Source organism: Carassius auratus, chromosome 41 (assembly GCF_003368295.1).
Source record: "Carassius auratus strain Wakin chromosome 41, ASM336829v1, whole genome shotgun sequence".
NCBI lineage: Eukaryota > Metazoa > Chordata > Actinopteri > Cypriniformes > Cyprinidae > Carassius > Carassius auratus.
In genome coordinates this window covers 25,783,166-25,802,230 of record NC_039283.1, presented here as the reverse complement: position 1 = coordinate 25,802,230, position 19,065 = coordinate 25,783,166, and the positions used below count along the sequence as shown (strand labels likewise).

General features: G+C 35.6%; 2 protein-coding genes and 1 long non-coding RNA gene across 4 annotated transcripts; 1 reads left to right on the top strand and 2 right to left on the bottom strand.

The window, feature by feature from the left end:
- Positions 1-1,683: 1,683 nt before the first annotated feature.
- Positions 1,684-7,261, bottom strand: LOC113059414 (nuclear receptor subfamily 0 group B member 2-like). 2 transcript variants are annotated; one of them, XM_026227888.1, is made up of 3 exons: positions 7,178-7,261; positions 3,170-3,773; positions 1,684-2,342 (listed from the first exon to the last, which is right to left on the bottom strand). In XM_026227888.1, exons 2-3 carry the CDS (start codon positions 3,681-3,683, stop codon positions 2,101-2,103), a joined length of 756 nt encoding a protein of 251 aa, XP_026083673.1. In that variant the 5' UTR covers positions 3,684-3,773; positions 7,178-7,261; the 3' UTR covers positions 1,684-2,100. The 2 variants fall into 2 exon arrangements, with proteins under 2 accessions (XP_026083673.1, XP_026083674.1); XM_026227889.1 differs by lacking the exon at positions 7,178-7,261 and having other exon boundaries at positions 3,170-3,800.
- A 1,157-nt stretch (positions 7,262-8,418) lies between these two features.
- Positions 8,419-17,071, bottom strand: LOC113059413 (polyadenylate-binding protein 1). Its single transcript, XM_026227886.1, has 15 exons — positions 16,518-17,071; positions 15,372-15,565; positions 15,179-15,294; positions 14,807-14,946; positions 14,352-14,446; positions 14,140-14,277; positions 13,968-14,063; positions 12,641-12,913; positions 10,842-10,932; positions 10,651-10,761; positions 10,415-10,563; positions 10,002-10,086; positions 9,039-9,169; positions 8,839-8,931; positions 8,419-8,747 (listed from the first exon to the last, which is right to left on the bottom strand). The coding sequence occupies exons 1-14, from the start codon at positions 16,708-16,710 to the stop codon at positions 8,845-8,847; spliced, it is 1,899 nt and encodes a 632-aa protein (XP_026083671.1). The 5' UTR covers positions 16,711-17,071; the 3' UTR covers positions 8,419-8,747; positions 8,839-8,844.
- On the top strand, positions 10,939-12,742 carry LOC113059415 (uncharacterized). Its single transcript, XR_003278090.1, has 2 exons — positions 10,939-11,649; positions 12,590-12,742. It is a non-coding gene; the product is annotated as an uncharacterized LOC113059415 (long non-coding RNA).
- Positions 17,072-19,065: the final 1,994 nt, after the last annotated feature.

Sequence of the window (19,065 nt, the reverse complement as noted above, 5' to 3'; positions counted from 1 at the left end):
ACAGATAAAATTCCCCTCACAACTGTCCTCTGTTTTTTTTACCCTTCTGTAAAACTATCTGCTCTGTTTTATTAGTCGAGCTAATTTGGTCATATCCAACATAGTTTTTAAGGATTAATTGGAAGTTACCAATCATTAAATGGTTTTGTTGTTTTAACATGGGCGTGCTAGCATTTTGTTGTCTTGCTTTAGGATTGTAAACCATTTCGGACTCAATTGCATCTTTCTTAACTAATGGTTTGGTTAGAGAAGCAAAGGTAAAAAATTTTTTTACTAAATTGATACCATAGTAAAAATCCTATCACTGCGATGTAGTAGTGAACTACCGTTTCAAATGGTTATCGTTTTAAAATGCATCATTTCATGTACTATATTTTAAACAAGGCCGTAGGCTTCAGAAACTTACTCAAAATGGCTTTTTTGTTTGTGTTGGTCTTAATCATCACAAGAGGGCACTATAGTACACACTATCCAGAAAGGAACCCAAACCTGGAGCCACTGATCCAAGACCAGCTATGAGTTATGCTTTCTTGTGTATATGGTCAGTTCTGACATTATAATATTGTGCCTTTGTCATTAGTTTTGTTTCTGCACAAATCTGTTGATCAGGCATTATTGTATAGTTTTTGTAAAGAAAATGTCAATCTTGGTATACAGTCCATATTGCATAGCATACTAGCATGCTACTAGCATACTATGCTCATTGCAACTCAAATGTGGATAAAAATGCTAATGAACATTTTTTTTCTCCATGCATGCGGTTTTCCATCATGCAATGTTCATGAAAGCAACAAATTGCACATGCTATTTAAAAAAAATAAAATAAATATCTAAATTGTCTAAAATGTCTAGGAGTTGCTCTCTTAGTATCCTTACACATTATATTACTTTGACCATTCCCTTCATATCCCACCTGTTCCACTATAAGTATGAAAACAATGGAAAACAAAGCCAAAACCTGGACATTTTAGGCAATTTACGTCTTGGAAAAGAGATGTATGATCACCCAGTATATCACTAACATATGCCACTCAATATATATCCTGACATCATTAAAGTGCAACTATTTAAGCAATCATCAAGAGCAATCATCTGCTATTAAAAACAAATATGCAGGGACATAATGTGGAGACCATGCACTGACCCTGCAGTGTCTCCGTCAGACTTCCTCTCGGCACACAATGTACTGTAGCCGCAAACACAACTTGTTTTATTACAATTATGCAATTTGGCCTTCTTTTAGAAACAAACACGTGACACTGACAAAGCATGAGACTGTGTTTGCAATGTTTTGGCACGGCTAATGTTGTAAAGAAATACTTGTTTACTAATTACTGAATATCATGTAACGCCAACAAAAAGCTTTTCTAGCAATTCTGGTGAGTCATTTGTGCACAGGATACATATATACTGAAGAAATACTATATTCAGGTGTATTTCATCACAATAGCTATACTAATAGCTAGATCTATTGTTTTAGCATTTCAAACTATATATAATAGTGTGTTTGTGCATCTTTCCCTACAGAAAACAACATTTGCCTTGATCTTTGCTTTGATAATGACGTTTACACATTTTTAAAATTTAATTCAAATGTCCAAATACTTTTTTGGGGGATGGCGTACATTGGTTAAATAGTTTTCGGGCTTCTCTTGTATGGAAAAAACATCAGTGAGAGAATTGTTTAGATTATAAAATTAGTATAGTATTTATAAAACAGTTATACAGAAGTACAAGACAAACACACAAGTCACACCAACATGTGAAAAAAAAAAAAAAGATTTAAATGCGGTATATTTATGAACATACAAATGTTTTCCTTTAACTTTCTCACAGAGACAATACACGAACCTCCCGTAGGTGCAAAAAAGGGCAACAATCAGTAAATCACAAACTTGTGACCTAAATACCATTACAAAGGTGCAGTAATTTCATTAAACTGTGTAAACAATAAAGATGTGCTGAAGACTGTAACTTGTCAAATATATCAGACGTAACCCTTTTCATCCAGCGATCGCACCTCAGTTTTCCCATGAACACCGGAGAAGATAAAGCTCTTGGGAAAGTTGGAATTCAAGCAGTCGGTGAGTCTTTGGGTCACTACCTCGAGAAAAGCATGTCGATCAACAAGTCCAGCAGATCTGCCTGACCGATGACCGGCCGAAAGAAGAGCTCTGTGATGAGGCTCGGAGTGACGGTCTTTAAAGAGGACGCGGTGAGGAGGATTCGGGCAAAGCGCCCTCGATCCTCTGGATGAAGAGGGACAAGGACCTCCTTGAGAGCATGCTGAGCTTCATACTGCAGACCCTCGATGAACAGAGACGCCTTCAGACCCGGCACATCTACAGAGAGACAATAACAGGTGAGTGCATCGGAAAATATATGGCTAAATGCGTACATTTTTGGTAAAAATGACAGATAAATATAAATAGATAGATAGAAAATTCTAAATATATTATTTAAATTAATGTAATTTTTTTTACAACTAAATTAAAATGGCATTTTTTATTAAATTATTTTAAATATATTTTAATAAAATAAAATATTTATACATATACAGTAACAGGTGAGTGCATCGTAAAATATATGGCTAAATGCGTAAATTTTTGGTAAAAATGACAGGATAAATATAAATAGATAGATAGAAAATTCTAAATATATTATTTAAATTAATGTTAATCTTTTTACAACTAAATTAAAATGGCATTTTTTATTTAATTATTTTAAATATATTTTAATAAAATAAAATATTTATATATTAAAAGTAATTATTTATTACATTAAATGGATATAATTTTTTTTTATTATTAAATCATTTAATATAAATAAATATATTTACATATACATCTATATATATATATCTATATATATATATATATATATATTCAGATTAAATTACAATTTGTATATATGCATTTTTTTGTAAAACAAAAATAATTATTTAAATGATCAATCTTATTAAAATTATAGTAATTTATACATTTAATTAATAACTTTGGAATAAATTAATTGTAAATAATTAAATCTATTTTAATAAACTTGAGTTAGAAAAACAGTGTTAATAAAATATTAATTTATTTATATTAAAAACATTTTTTATTTTTTTATGTAATATTTGTAACCACATATGTTTTAATGTGCAACAAAATGTTGGTTTTGGAGACCGTACCTGGATTGAAGATCACGGTGCCTTTCAGATAAGCGTACTCCTTGGGGCTTAAATCCAGACTCCAGAACTTCTTGAGAACTTCTTTGAGCGTCTGTGCGCCGGCCAGCGTGGGCTGCTCTGGATCGGAGCTCGCCGTCTCTCGGCCGTTGAGCAGGATTCTCTTCAGCATGCTCGGAGCCGGAGAGTCGTGGACCTCGAAGCGAACCCGGTCCTGAGCCAGACCCAGAATGAAGAGCGGAGCCCAGCAGTTCTGCAGCAGAGACAGCTGGTCTTTAGGAGGCAGCTGCTGGAACGCAGGCAAACTCTTCATGAAGTGCACGGTCTTCACCAGCACGTCTGAAGCCACCTGACACGTCTCGCTGGGAGTCTTCAGACAAACCGTCCTGCGCTTCTCACAGTGGCACGTCTGAGGAACCCGCTTGTAGCTCGGCTCGCTCGGAGTCGACCCGCCTCGGCTGAGGATGTTGAAGAGGATGGCGTTCGACTGTCCGATACCGTCGCATTCGCAATCCATGTCGTCACCAGATACGTGCAATCGTCTAGAACTCAACCCTCATGTAGACTGAAAGCTGTGAGAGACTCGCATCTGTCTCTGAAACGGCTCCTATTTATAACAAGCATTCATGTGGTCGAACTCCTGAACCTTGACCTGTCAATCTACATCTACTGTGAACACAACAACTGTTTAGCAATTGGGTAAACGGAGATAAGACAGTATAAGGGAAATACTGGAGGTGAGGCAATATAATCTCTGCTGGAGTCATTACACCAGGCCGTACCAAGCGACCAAGGACTCCTCAAGTACTCATTATATGGTCCCTATCATTACAGGCGAGCCTATAAACCTACAAACAGACGAATCCAGAACGGTGAAAGGTGAATGACCCTTGAGGAGGGGAAGGATGACGACGTTATTTCATCAGCTCAAATCAGAGCTGGAGATTATGCAAACATTCACCCAAAAATTTAAACAATGTCATTAAAAAAAAAAAACACCATATCATTCCAAAGCTAAAAAGAAGATATTTTGAGAAAGCTCTTTGCGTTTTTTGTCCCACAGTTCTTCAAAATATCTTTGTGTTCCACTGAAGAAAGTAAATCACACAGGTTTAAACCAGAGTAAATTATATACTTACAGGTAAACAGGTTAAAAATATAATTAAACAGAGAAAATCCAAAGACTGAAAGTATGTGGCAGAAGTTTATTTATATAATAAAGATTTCCTCTTCCATTATATTTACTATCTATACTATATTTCTCTCATTTTAAATGTAGCTGTGTGTTCTAACGATCGATGTAAGTGGTGTATTACTATATCTTTAATATTTTCCTAGTCACTGTGAGTTTGATGATGCACCAGCGGATGTTTATTTGTCTGTTTGGGAATCTACAATTTGTTAAACATAGATCTGAATCTAAACTGTACTTTAATGTGTCACATCCAAAGTCCCTGTAAAACTATGTTACCATCCAAAATATTTATTAAACATTGGTGTTTCATTAATATTGTTGGTGTACTGTAATATATATATATATATATATATATATATATATATATATATATATATATTGAGGATGCAACTTGTAGCTAAATAAAACAAATTATTGGAGTAAGTTTGAAATATTTCAAAATTGTACTTTTAATTTGATGTTATTTGCGGTTTCTTGGTACATTTATTTCCAATTTCTGAGTAATAAAATTGCTTCTACACCATTTTTTGTGTGATTTCTGACAGCAATAAGAATAACAGTGATTTTACCACGGTAAAGAGCGTTCCCAAAAACAACCCTGAGATCGACCTTCTGGTTTTGTTTGCCTTTTACTGTTTTCTTGTTTTCAGCAGAAAACAAATAAAACATTTATCTAAAGAAAATCAGATAAATTGACATTTGACTGACTGAAAAACTGACGCAATTAAACTCTTGAATTATATGTAAATTAATGCACAAACAAGGGTGTGACTCAAACTGTAATGTGATAAACGAAATTAACCAACGCCATGCCATCCATCAATCGGAATCAATTCAGAATTTAAAAAAGTGTTCTTGTTTTTCAGTAGCGTCACGATCATGTGCGGCTTTATTATCGCAGCAGTGCCTAGCACAGAGAACTAAACCAGATAAGATAATTACTATATTGCTTTCAATCAAATCAACAAGTAGCTACTTGAGTAATCCCACTTACATTTCCATTATGAATATTGTGTTCTCCGCAGACTATCTACAGGAAATAGTTCCATCATTTTTGTTTTTAACGTAAATTATTCTTCTGGTTTTAAAACCAATGTTAAATAATAACCAGTATGGCAGAAACAACATACGGTCTCTATATAATTGTCATTGTTATTTACTATATTCCTTGTGCAGTTCAGCAGAATGATGATGAAGATGATGATGCTGTTTTATAGTGAACATGCACTTCTTCGGGATCAGAACGTCTGGGGATAGATCGCACGAATCAGTGTCTGAATCATAGTGATTTAATAACGGGTTGTAAATGGGTTTGATAAGCCCGAGTTTACTGAAGGTCGAGACAGTCCGAGACAGACACTGAGGACACCACCTTATCACCAACACGATAGTAAAAAAAAAAAAAAAAAAAAAAAAAAAACTCATGCCAGACAAACGAAACGAGAAAACAACTGCTCCAAATGACCATGCACTCGTTTTAGAAACGACTAAATGTTTAATATCATACATGCATAATAATCGAATATGAATGCATGATGGTGCATGTTCTTAAAATTTAAGGATTTTATTTGAAGCATAAACATTTAATTTAGTTTCAGTTTCTCAGGAAACCAAACTTCTAATGTCATTTAAAATTGCTAGTAAATCATCTTAATTGTTTCAACACATGCAACATTAAATGCCACTTTCTGCTCTTAATATATATCTTATCAGTAGAAAATGATGTGTTCCTTGAGGTCCTAAAAAGTACACAGTGTGATGTGTTTGAGGTGTGTTTGATTAGGGACACGTCCAACATGTGCAGTGTTGGTGGAACTCCAGGAACAGTGAGAAAACACTGCTGTCAACAACACGAAAAAGCCAAGAGCTTTTATAACACTGTATAATCATCATATAAGCCTAATCCAAATATGCAGAGGTTAATGAACTGATATACAGGCCTACAAAAACATCTAACCTGAACACACATTCTGACTTTATCTACATGATTTCCCACAGAGGTTTTAAATCATTAAGATCTTCTACAACTTGCACAAGCAACTGAATGATTTTATGTCATCCGTGCAAGTTGTTGTTTAGGGTTGGATCTTCATTGGTAAATCAATAGCAAAACATTGCAAAACTATTCAAACATGTTGACAAGACAGATGTGTGTGTGTGTGTGTGTGTGTGTGTGTGTGTGTGTGTTTGCGTGCATGCATGTGCATTTATGTATTGTAGACTCTTAATACATTTAATTTATTAATTCTAAAAGGTTGGTTTGTTTTTTGACTGTTTGAAAGACTACATTTAACCACTTTGACAAATTCCAGAATTTACACTATTATTATTATTTTCAGTTTAATTTGTACTGCACCCATTGGTGACCTTAATATTCCACTATAGTCTTATCAACAGGACGTGATTCATGTTTCTCAATGACAGCATCACCAATCTATTTATATTTCAGCTTTTATGACGCTCATAAGAATGACTGAGCTGTAAAGTTGAAGGCCAGGTTAAGATCGTTTAGTTTTCTTTCGGTTGGTGCACCTGATTAACCTGTTTTCCTGTCAGTATAAGATGAGTAACTATCAGGGTTTTTCACTTAAAGGCCTTATAACAACAACAAAAAAGCGAAATATCGATGATTTAGCTCAATTATGTCGAGTTTTAACCAACACCGCCGCGTTACGAATAACGCGAATCCACTCGATTCAAATCCGCCTCAGAATACAAACACACGCTGGTATTCTGACCTAAAGTTCATATTAACGTCCTAAAACATACAAACATACGCGTTTTCAACTTAGTAAGAGTAACTGTATCCAACTCACCAAATAAGATGCGTGATGACACGGAAGTAAAGGTTTTAATATCTGACTGAATATAGTTGAACGCGCGCTCGAAGTTCGCGCCTAAAAACTGAACGCGGATCCTAATAACGGTCGACTCGTCTTTATAATTAATTAGATATTTATTTTTTAAACATAAATAAAATTGGTCTTTGTGCTTCTCTTTTTCATAAATATCTTAAACCTGTCCCTACATAATTAAATATATATATATTTTTTATTATTTTGACCGCTACTCTTGGAATACGCTGCTGTAAACCTGTCAATCATAGATCTGTATAGTAGTATACACATCAAACTCATATAAAACGTTTTTTTCACCATAGATATACACACATATATATAAAAAAATGTTACTTGTATTTAAGAGTCCTTCGTTATTTATCCCAAGATCACACTTAATCCCAAGCCGCCAAAGCTATTCCAATAAAGACAAAAAAAAAAAAAAAAAACACCAGTAAGACTTTTTTTTTTGTTAAGATATATGTTAAATACTTATTTTAATGATTTGTAGGCTGAAAATGTTCTCTTTAAAAATAACCAAGTATACTTTAAAATAAAACCAAACAAAAATATCCAAGTCACCAAAATCAAAACTGGATGAGCTGGTTTTGGACTTCATTGATAAGGAACTCATTCCCATAAAACAGACTTGTTTACAAGTTTGGGTGAGTAAGAGAAAAACTCACGAGATAAAGTATTTTACTTATTTTGTAGCAGAAATAAAATCCTGCAGAAAAAGCTAGATGTCATGTGTGTAATTGGAGTAAAGTGCACAGATGCCTATTCAAAAATGCAGTGAAGTAGAAAGTAAAAGTTGCTGATGTCTTTGACGCTCAGTAAAACTAAAAAGACACTCCAGTACAGTAACTAGATTTACACCTCTGTTAACTTGTAACCAACAACCTTAACACAGGCATTTAACTTCAACTCAACAAAAATACTAGGCATCCAAGACCGCTTCTCCCTTGATCATGTGCCAAATGTCGTCACTCCATCTCATGACTGAAGACATTAAACGCTTACGGATGCCCATGATCCTTCAGGGCATTAACCCCGAGATCCTCAGCGGTCAGACCTCAGGTCACTCAGTGAAGCTTGAAATGTTGAACATGCAGGTTTATCAGCTTCAGCAATCTGTAAACCGTTTCGGTCCGAAAGATTTCAGCACAACACGTGATCAGGTCAAACTGATAATTCATAAAAACACACATGAACGATGATAAATGTTTAAAGTTTTATTTATCCAAGCAGTTTAATCCAATGTACGTTTCCAAATGTTCAGCCGTCAACTGCGAGAGCTCGACTGAGAACGAGCATTCATTAAGAAGAATTTAAAAAGAAAGGAATGTTTTGGAATTTTTTTTTTTAAATTAAAAGTTTTCTATTTTTTTGTACTTTTTTAGTTTTAATATCATCAAGGTGGAGATTTAGTCTCAACCTGGCAAACCATGTCACCGTGTTGCTTTTTTCTGTTTTGAGTTTCTGGTTTTTCGATATTTATTTTCTTTTTTCTTTTTTATGTGTCCCTCCTGGTGAAGACAGAACCATTCTGAGAAAAAAAAGGAAGACAAATGCCAAACATTAGAAAAAAGTCAAGCAGTGAGAGAGTATAAAATAATATAATCCAGTTGTGCGGTCACCTGGTGTTAGACGGCCGGCACAGCGCTGCTGGGGGTCTTCTGCGCAGCTTCTTTAGCCTGATGAGCCTGCAGCACCGCCACCGCTTCATCCACCTGGAATTAACAAAATCATCATTAAACACCACATCAAATACACATTTATCACTTAAACTGGTGAGATAACCACATCACCGCTATCAGGAAAAGTCACGAGCACTGACCTTTGACCTCAGAGACTCCGGAGACTCCAGCATGTGCAGCAGCTCAGAGTTGTCGATCTCCAGCAGCATTCCGGTGATCTTCCCAGCAAGACTGGGATGCATGTTCTGGATGAGCGGGAACAGACGCTCACCTGTCGCAGAAGAGAGCATGCATGAGAAAAATTAATAAAAATATTTTTTTTTAACTTACATTCATTTAAAATATATATATATAATATTTACAAATTAAAAGAAATATGCAAATAAAACATAGGTATACTGTATATTTAAATTATATATATATTTTTATCCTTTTTATCCCTATAAACTTACAAGTTATTTTAAATGCATAAAATTTGAATTAGAAACTGCAAATTAGAAAATTATAAGTTGATGAGCTGGAACAGACAAGATATTTAAAATTTGGTATCTTTATTTTTATCTACTTGGACTTATATATATATATATATATATATATATAAATCCAAGTAAAACATGGGTATATTGTATATTTAAAAATAAAAATAAATCCCATTTAAAACTAAATTTACAAGTTATTTTATATACATAGAATTAGATTTTTTTAGAATTTGAATATTATAGTCTATTGCTCCAAATATCCCTTTGCTACTGATGACTGCTTCTGTGCTGCAGGGACACATTTATTAGATTAGATTCAACTTTATTGTCACTGCACATGTAAGGTACAAGGCAACGAAATGCAGTTAGCATCTAACCAGAAGTGCAATAAGCAGCAAGTACAGAATATACAAGGTCTATAATATGTACAATAACTACACAGATAAGTATTATGGACATAGTCTACAGATTTTAAATACTATAAGCATGATATACAGGTAGGTGTACTATGAACATATTATACAGATTTATATAAAGTGTTTAAAAAACTATTCTATTCTAATTTAACAGGACATAAGATGGAGAGAAGAAAGCAGCACAAGAGGAAGGAGAGGATGAACTCACCGAGCATCTGCTTCTGTTCTTGTGGAGGGGCGGCAGCCAGCATGGACGCGGTCAGAGGCTCCTGACCCTGAACGTGGACCGCAGGCTGAACCAGAGTCAGATATAAACACGTTAGGAGAAGAAACACAAGCAAACACGCGCTGTGACATCAGTCCATCGTTATCTCTTAACAGCTGCATTCATCAGATTAGAGCTGGACTATTATAAATGGTTACATTTTGCAATAATATAATCATGCAGTTGAGATTTGCCACACACACACACACACACACACACAGCCAGTCAAAAGTTTGGGATGAGAACAATTTGATTATTTTGATCAAATAAATGCAGCGTCAAAATCATTCCAAGTCTCAGTGACCCCAAACTCTCGTCCGGTCGTGTAGTTATTTCCAGCTGAAGCGGGTCGGTACCTGCTGCATGGGCACCTGCGGCTGAGAGGGCATGTGCTGCGCTGGGTTGCGGACTCCAGGTGTGTACTTGTACTGTGGCACTCCTCTCACCTGAGACGTCCCTGTGGGGGCCCCTGCGGCGCTGGGGCGAGGGCCCATGGCCTGAGACGCTGTGGGGAACACAGAACACACTCAGGATCAGTGAGCTGTGGAGTAATGCGCTCGCTGCACCTGTGAACGCCCGGCTCAGAGCTCACCCATGCGCTGGGGCGCGATCACCCGCGGGACCTGTGAGGCGGGACGCACGGCCCCGAAGGCTTGAGGACGGGGCCCCGAGGGTCTGACGGCGTTCGGCATGCCCTGGAAATCTGGAACACAAACGAGAAGCAAAGCAGTGAAGCGGAGCTCTGTGCGAGGCACTGGAGGGGATGTGGGCGGAGCTACTCACGCTGAGGGCGGACCCCCTGAGTGGCCCAGCGAGGACTGGGGCGGAGCTGAGCGAGCTGACTGGTGGGATAGTAAGCTGCACGGTTCTGAGCCTGTCAATCACACACAAGACAGGAAGTGAAAACCACATGACGACTCAATTATCAATCATCTAACGCAGCTTAAGGAATAATTTAAGTAAACATCAATAAGTGTATATTTTAATGCAAGTACACAAGGTTTTTTTAAATCATAAAAAATATGAAAACATACCAGTCATATTGCACAAAAATCAACTTAATTGTAAAGGAAAATATGATTTTATTCCCCAACGACACATTTATTCTTGTTTTAAGCATTTCACATGTTCAGCTTCTCAGGAAAAAAAACACCGGGCTCATTTAGTCTTGATTTAATAATGTACTGTGCGTGCAACGTTTAGTGCCACCACTTCCTGTTCACATACAAGACATTTTTATGCCTTAATGTGTGAAAAGGCCAGACTTTACGACCTCTGCTTGACCTTTTACCTTGACAGCCAGCATGTGAACACTAGTGTCTCCTGTTTACTAAAGTGAAGCCGTTAAACTAAGCGTTTATGAAAGAGATGAATAGAATTAGCTTTATTAACGTCAGCATTCAGCAAAGACACGTCTAAACAAGTCACTTTCATGGAGCTTTCTGTTGCTCAATACAATAAATTCACAAAAAGCAGTTGTGTAATCAGTGTGGAAATATCCTACGCACTCAGAATTCCCAATCCCCTGGATTCCGACGGCAAATATTCCCTGAACACTACGAGGAGAGCACACCTTTAAACGGGACTCTGAGTGAGCACTATGATATCGGTTACTGTTTTTCCTAAATTTTTTACATTTTTAGACTCCTAAATAGTTAAATTAATTAAATTAGATTTTTTTTTTTTTATACTGCTGATTTGATTTAGGGTCATTTGGACATTTTTGTCCTTTTTGATTAGTTTTTTTTTGGTATAATTTTGACATGTGTGTATTATTATTGGAATTTTACTATTTCACCACCATTTCCTTAAATCTATTTTGCGCTAGGGACACAAAATAGTTTCTCTCGCGACTTTAAAGCCAAAAAAATAGTCCCCAATAAAACCCATTAAAACTGATATTTTTAACCACACTGTCATTTAACCAAAAAATGATGAAAGGCTTCCATTCTGTTGACAATGCTTCAAAATGTTAACTTTTACTAGATTTACTAGCCTTTTTCCAGGTTTGACCTATAAAGCAAATACTCGCGTTATTCCTTATTTTCTGCTTCTAGAGCCAACTGGATAAATACTGCAGCTAAAATTGTGCTTTATGCGTCAAATAAAAGAAAATGTGTGTACATGTGTATGCTTGTAATATTTGAGAGAATCGGTGAAGTTCTGCCGCCATCTAATGATGAGAATCTGGTACTGCGCCCAAACAACATTTTACTAAAAGCTCATTTTTTAAGATATCCACCTCAAATTCAGAACTTAACTTGTTTAGAGTTACAGCTTTGATTTTCTAGCAGGTTTAGAGTTCAACACGTTTCATAAAATACATATTTTCTATAAAATATACTAATTTTCATAAACTTGATACGTTTCTCTGGTTTTAGTTTTTAAAGCTTTCAGTAATCCTCAGTGTGTCTTTTTTAAATTAGACCGAACTCATGTCTGCCAGCATGGACATTTGTGTCCACTATGGACCTGTGTGTAGCTTAAGAAGTTACAGAAGGGTTAATTCGATACATTCCTGTGAATTCTAGACTCTGCATCATCCATGTAAACCTCAGGGGCTTGTGAGAGCGTCCTCTGACCTGTGGGATCGCAGCCATGAAGTATCCTGAAGGTGGCGCTGGCTGGTAGGGGTTGAGGACGGGGTTGGGCACGGCTCTGACGCTGGCCATCCTCTGCATGTACTGACTGGTGAGATGAGCCTGACGCTCCTCCTTCCTCTGAGCCAGAGCCACATACAGCGGCTTGGTGGCCACGATACGACCGTTCATCTCCGTCACCGCTTTAGTGGCTTCTTCAGGAGACGAGAAGCAGACGAAGCCGAAGCCCCTGCTGCGGCCGCCTTCCATCATCACCTGGACGAGAGACGCCGAGGTTAACACACACACACACACGTTCGGTGTGAGATGGATGTATATCACACACTTCCATGTCTTTCCTTCAGTAACAGATCAAATAGACGGGGAACCAAACTATTATATTCAATTCCTATTGATTTACACAACTAATTTTATTACTACACTAATTAATAGATATATTATTTATATAACAATATAGTACATTCATATTAAAGGTTAAAATGGTTAAGTCTTCACTATTATATTAACACTTATTTGTAAATATTTATACATTTTATACAGAGTTGATATTTTTAAACAAACATCCGGTTACACTAATAAAAAGTTCAAATGTAGAATAATTGTAATTTATAATCTTATAATATATAATATTTATAAGTAACTGCTATTTAATTTAAGATATTAATATACCAGGTTATATTTTATATTTTTTATATATATATATATTTTATATATATATATATATATATATATATATATATATATATATATATATATATATATATATATATATATATATATATATCCCCAAGTATTTTATATTAATAGGTATTAATATTACACATCATTAATAACTTCAGAAAAATATAATAAACAATACTATATTTATAACAAACTGCCATTTAATTTTTATATATATATATATAAAAAATACTACAATATAATTAAATCACATTAGTTATTTTACATACATTTCAAAATATTATAATAAACATGCAAATAATTTAATTGCATAAAAACATTTAAATTACACATAGGCAAGTTTTACAATGATCAGTTTCAACTCAGTTTGGTAAAATAAACATTTGTCAAAATCTTGTTTTTATGGTAGATTTAAATCAATCATTTGTTTGAATTTCACGATAAAATTGAATTTGAAAGATATCAAAAGCTTTTTGTGATGGCAAGCATGATACAAATAAAGTTTAGCACAATCAATCATGCATGAACAGGAAAAAGAGTTGAGGTTAACCGATCGATCTCTGGATTAAAGAATTGATGAGGGTTCATTCAAATGTAAATAAATTAAAATCATCTAGCTAGTACACACCTTTGCGCTGGTGATGGTGCCAAACGGGGAGAACTCTTTCCTCAGACGCTCATCATCGAGTCCATCGTCCAGATTTTTCACGTAGAGATTGACTCCCTGTTGAAGATGAGAATGAAAGTTGACGTACAGACACGCTGACCCTTGACCTCTCTCATCAGCATCATCAGGTCACCTGGTAGCGCGTCATGCGGTCCTGCTTCATCTGCTCAAACTTGCGCTTGAGCTCCGTCTGACGCTCTCCCTTCTTCTGAGCGCGCCCCACGTACACCTGCTTCCCGTTCAGCTCTTTCCCGTTCATCTCATCCACGGCCTGAGCATCAGAGGAAGTGCGTCAGGCTACAGCGCTGCACTGATGAGATCAAACCACACTGAAGCCTTCCTCACCTTCTGGGCGTCCTCGTGCCTCTCGAAGCTGACGAAGCCAAAGCCTCTAGATTTACCGCCGTCATCCGTCATGACTCGAATACTGAGCGCTGGACCTGCACACACACACACACACACACACACACGATCAGATTCATGTGATGAGGTCAAAACATCTAGAAATAAAATGCACCTAAATAAATATAAAAATAATTTCAAGTCTCACTGACCCCAAACTTTTGATCGGTAGTGTATGTATGTATATAAAAAAAACTCTTTCAGCTAGTTGCAAAGGCAACATTATGTACTTAACTAAGCTAAATTAATAAAACTAAATATATATGTATAGTAAAGTGAGAAAAAAAAATATTTATATAAACATGCATGTATTTAAAAATATAAATTAGATATAAAAATTCATGAAAAATAAAAATAAATCTAAAAATACATAAAAAATGTGAAAAAAAAAAACTCACCAAACTTGCTGAAAACCTCCCTCAGCTTCTCGTCATCCATATCTTCTCCGAAGTTCTTGATGTAAACGTTGGTGAACTCTTTCGCACGGGCGCCCATCTCTGCCTCGCGCTCCTTACGAGACTTGAAGCGTCCCACGAACCTTTAAGACACAATACCTTTTATTATTTTTTATTCTAAGCTTTCTTACTCTGAATATTGATCATTTTTAATGAATCAGCATCAGATGCTTTATTGATGGAAAACAAGAATAATAGTTACAAATACTAAACTTGCTTGCAAAAGACTGTGCATGATGTTTGAGACACACTCATCACGCTTCACTCCAAACCAAACACAGTTTAATTCAAAGCGGTTAATTTTAACACACTTACACTTTGCGGTCATTGAGCAACATGCCGTTCATTTTCTCAATGGCTCTTTCTGCAGCCTCGTGGGTCTCAAAGTGCACAAAGCCGTATCCTTTAGAGCCGTTCTCATCACAAACCACCTTCAGAGAGAGAAGAGCAGCTGAGCACGAGCACAAACACCTCACACATGCGTCTCGCAGCACACACGCGACCTCACCTTGCAGGACAGGATGTTTCCGAAGGCAGAGAACGTGTCGTACAGGGCCTTGTTGTCGATGGACTTGTCCAGGTTCTTGATGAAGATGTTTCCCACGCCGCTCTTGCGCAGGGACGGGTCTCGCTGGGACCACATGATGCGCAGCGGACGGCCCTTGATCACGTCGAAGTTCATCGTGTCCAGGGCGCGCTCGGCTGAGACGGAGAACACAAGCATAACAGTTACTCAAACTAACAATAACTACTCACTCAAACACTACAGCTATTGCTTTACATTGATATGAGTGTGTAATTATATATATAAACATGGTCAGAGAAAAAAAATCTGTGCATATAATCTATAAAATTAGACAATATATAAAACGCATGATATTCTATACATCTAAAAATATAACATTCTAAAATATAGACGTAAATGTTTTAGTTTGTAAAATTAGCTATGCATAAATCTAAAATGTAAACTGTCAAATACAATTATAATATAAACAGTTACATTTATAAAATAATATCCTATATAACGTCTAAAATGTACACAAATGTAAATCGTTAAACAAAATTATAAAAAAGTACAGATATATAAAATGCAAATAACGAACAAATATAGAAAACTAATTTAAAAATGTAATGGGTCACAATTATAAAAATAAAAAAAAGTTAAAAAAAATAATATTAGACAATATACAAGGTGTAAAATATCTTGTATATAAATATTACATTTATACAATACACAACACGGTTATTAAAGACAAATTTGTTAATGTAAACACTCAATTGTACAAAATGTTATATATATAAAGTTGTGTACAATTTAGTTTTTACAATATCAAATTTGTATAGATTTGTATATATACACACACAAATAAAACTGAAAATATATATTAAAATATAAATGTGCCATATATCTAAAGTGTGTGTGTGTGTGAATATGAAAAAAAATTATATATACATATATACATACTGAAAATATATAAATAAAAAATGTAAATACTTTAAATACAAATTAGACAGTCTAAAGTATATAATAAATATACACACACACCAATAAAAATATAAACGACACATGGAAAATTTTGTTTCTAAAGAGAAATTATGGAATGATAGGACCTCATATCTAAGGTTTATAAGAGATATATAGAGTTCGGCTCACCGTCGGCGGGCTGCTGGAAGTTGACATAGGCGTAACCGAGCGAGCGGCGCGTCATCATGTCCCTGCAGACCCGGATGGAGAGGATGGGTCCAGCTGGACTGAACTTCTCGTACAGCATGGCCTCCGTCACATCTGAGTGCAGATCCCCCACATACAGAGAGGCCATCGGGTAACTGGGCGCGCTGGGGTTCATCCTCACGGACCTGATTGAAGACACGCGGACACGATCGAAACAGCTCGGGTTCTTCCTCGAAGACGGTTAAACACTCACTTAGAGACGGATTAAAACGCGTTCGGTGCGGCTCGACGTCGAGGTTTCGGCGGTTAAAGCTGATTAAAATCTCCTCAGGCCTACTGCGATCAAACTCCTCCAATCTGCCGCGGATCCTGCTTCACCGAGACACTCGGTACTAAAAGTAGATTTTTTGTTGGTATTTTTCTTCAGTTTTGTTAATTTTTTTTGTATTTTTGATTTTTTATATAAGATGTGTGCCGCGGTTCTGAGGCACACGCGCTCTCTCTCGCACCGCACAGAAGGGGGAGAGAAGCGGAAGTGCGCCTCAGATAAGAAGGCGTTCTCGCCGGATGTTGCGCGAGGTTGTTTTGTATTCTAAAGTAAGAGCAGAATAAGAGTCCGTGCAATAAGAGTGGAGCGAATGACGCAGAAAATAAAGAATAGCGTCTGGGAATGTTTGAAGTGGACAAAATAGTCTGTCGAATGCATTAATGATTAAATATCATGTCAATTTAATCAAAGATCGGTGTGCGTCTTTGTTAAACGGGACTACTTTAATCTAAAAGTGAACTACTCTTTTAATATGGAACTCCGTTTCTGCCATGGGATAAAAATGTAAATTACTTTTTATTAGCTCCTAATTTTTTCATTTTCTCGCAATTATGAAATTTGTGAGAGATATAAACTCGGACTTTAGAAATATACGACGCAATTTCTGAGAGAACAAAAACTGAATCACGAGATATATACTTAGATATATAATGTTTTTCCTTTTTTTATTTTTATCCCCTGGCAGAAACAAACATCCAAGTGTTTATCTCCTATTGTTTTAATAAAAATTAAAAAAAAAAAAAAAAAAAAAAATACAGCTCTCTTGTGATTTAAGTACACGTACAGTACACTCTCAAAAAATGTTTTTGTTGTTTGTCATATTCAAATATATCATTATATTTATTTTTTTTGTCATTACTTGTTTTGTGTAAAATGCTTTGGGTAAATTGTTTGGTAACATTAATGCTAATAAAGTTCTTTAGATTAAATAAATTGCACTAATCTTGGTTCTTGGATTTAGTGATAATAGTTTTTATTGCAGAGGTAAAATCCACATCCACTCAACTTTAACTCTAATGTGGAAAATGAAGTGTGGCATTGTGATTAAAAGATAAATAGAAATGCCTTGTAAAAAGCAATCCAGAAAAAAAGGAGGGACCAGTGTTTAACCAGAGGGTCACATTAAAAATGGCATCATATATTATTTAAATGTAATGCAAATAAATACAAAAAGTAATTCTTGAAAAAATCTACACAGTAATTTTACACAATCTAAACATGTTAATAAAAACAAATTACTATTAGTACTCTTATAAAATTCAATCAGGCAATCATACATTTCACAATTTAATATTAATATATGAATGTCAAGAATTCAGAAGTGTATATTTTTATAATGCTTACACTACACTACACAGAAATAATATAAAATTAAATTATGCTTATTTTAAATGTATTGTGCAGGCTAAAAATATAATAAGCTTTTAATAATCTTTCAGTGCGCAAAACCATGATAATATGAAACGCTTCAAAACTGAGCTCACAAAGTGATTTTAAGCATTCATAGTCAAATCCATGTTGAAGTGTTTCTATGGATTTTTGTTGCAGTGTGTCTTTCCAGTAAAACAAAAAAAGATGCAAAAACAAAGTCCTCGACACGTTGAACCAGATGAGTTGGGCTTTTTGCTACACGACTGTTTATTTACAGCACAGCAGACAAATGTGAACCAAACAAGGTATTGTAAGTACATGGCCATGTACTTACACTCTGAATTTAACTGACACAATGATCGGAAATGTTTGCTTTTCTGCGGATCAAGAAAAAAATAACTATAAAATTAGAGCTCTCTTTCAGAGAGAGATAATACCAATTCCTTACATAATAACTGAAATAGCATTGTGGAGAATATACCTTGGGAGAAAGTATGGACCTTGCCTCATAGGTAGATATCTGCTTACCAACGAAGTAAAATAAATTAACATTTAAGTTAATTCACAAATGTTACCCAACTAAAGTTAGACATTGACATGAGTTGCTGTTTTTGTCATTCTTCTGAAGAAGTCTTCATTCATTTATTTTGGCAATGCTCCGACTTAAGAGCGGGTTCGCGAATCATTTGAGTCAGATCGGGACTTCAGAGTGGGTTTGCAAATGATTTGAGTCATCTGAATCATTTGCGTCATTAGACTCTGATCGCGACTTCAGAGCGGGTTCGCAAATCATTTGAGTCAGATTGCGACTTCAGAGCGGGTTTGCGAATC

Excerpts from the sequence above, each read along its gene's own strand:
- LOC113059414 (XM_026227888.1), bottom strand. The coding sequence starts at position 3,683 with ATGGATTGCGAATGCGACGGTATCGGACAGTCGAACGCCATCCTCTTC. Across the intron at positions 2,343-3,169 it reads CACCGTGATCTTCAATCCAG|ATGTGCCGGGTCTGAAGGCG; the intron begins GTACGGTCTCCA and ends GTCTCTCTGTAG.
- LOC113059413 (XM_026227886.1), bottom strand. The coding sequence starts at position 16,710 with ATGAACCCCAGCGCGCCCAGTTACCCGATGGCCTCTCTGTATGTGGGG. Across the intron at positions 14,947-15,178 it reads TTGCTCAATGACCGCAAAGT|GTTCGTGGGACGCTTCAAGT; the intron begins GTAAGTGTGTTA and ends TGTGTCTTAAAG. Across the intron at positions 14,064-14,139 it reads ACCGCATGACGCGCTACCAG|GGAGTCAATCTCTACGTGAA; the intron begins GTGACCTGATGA and ends CATCTTCAACAG.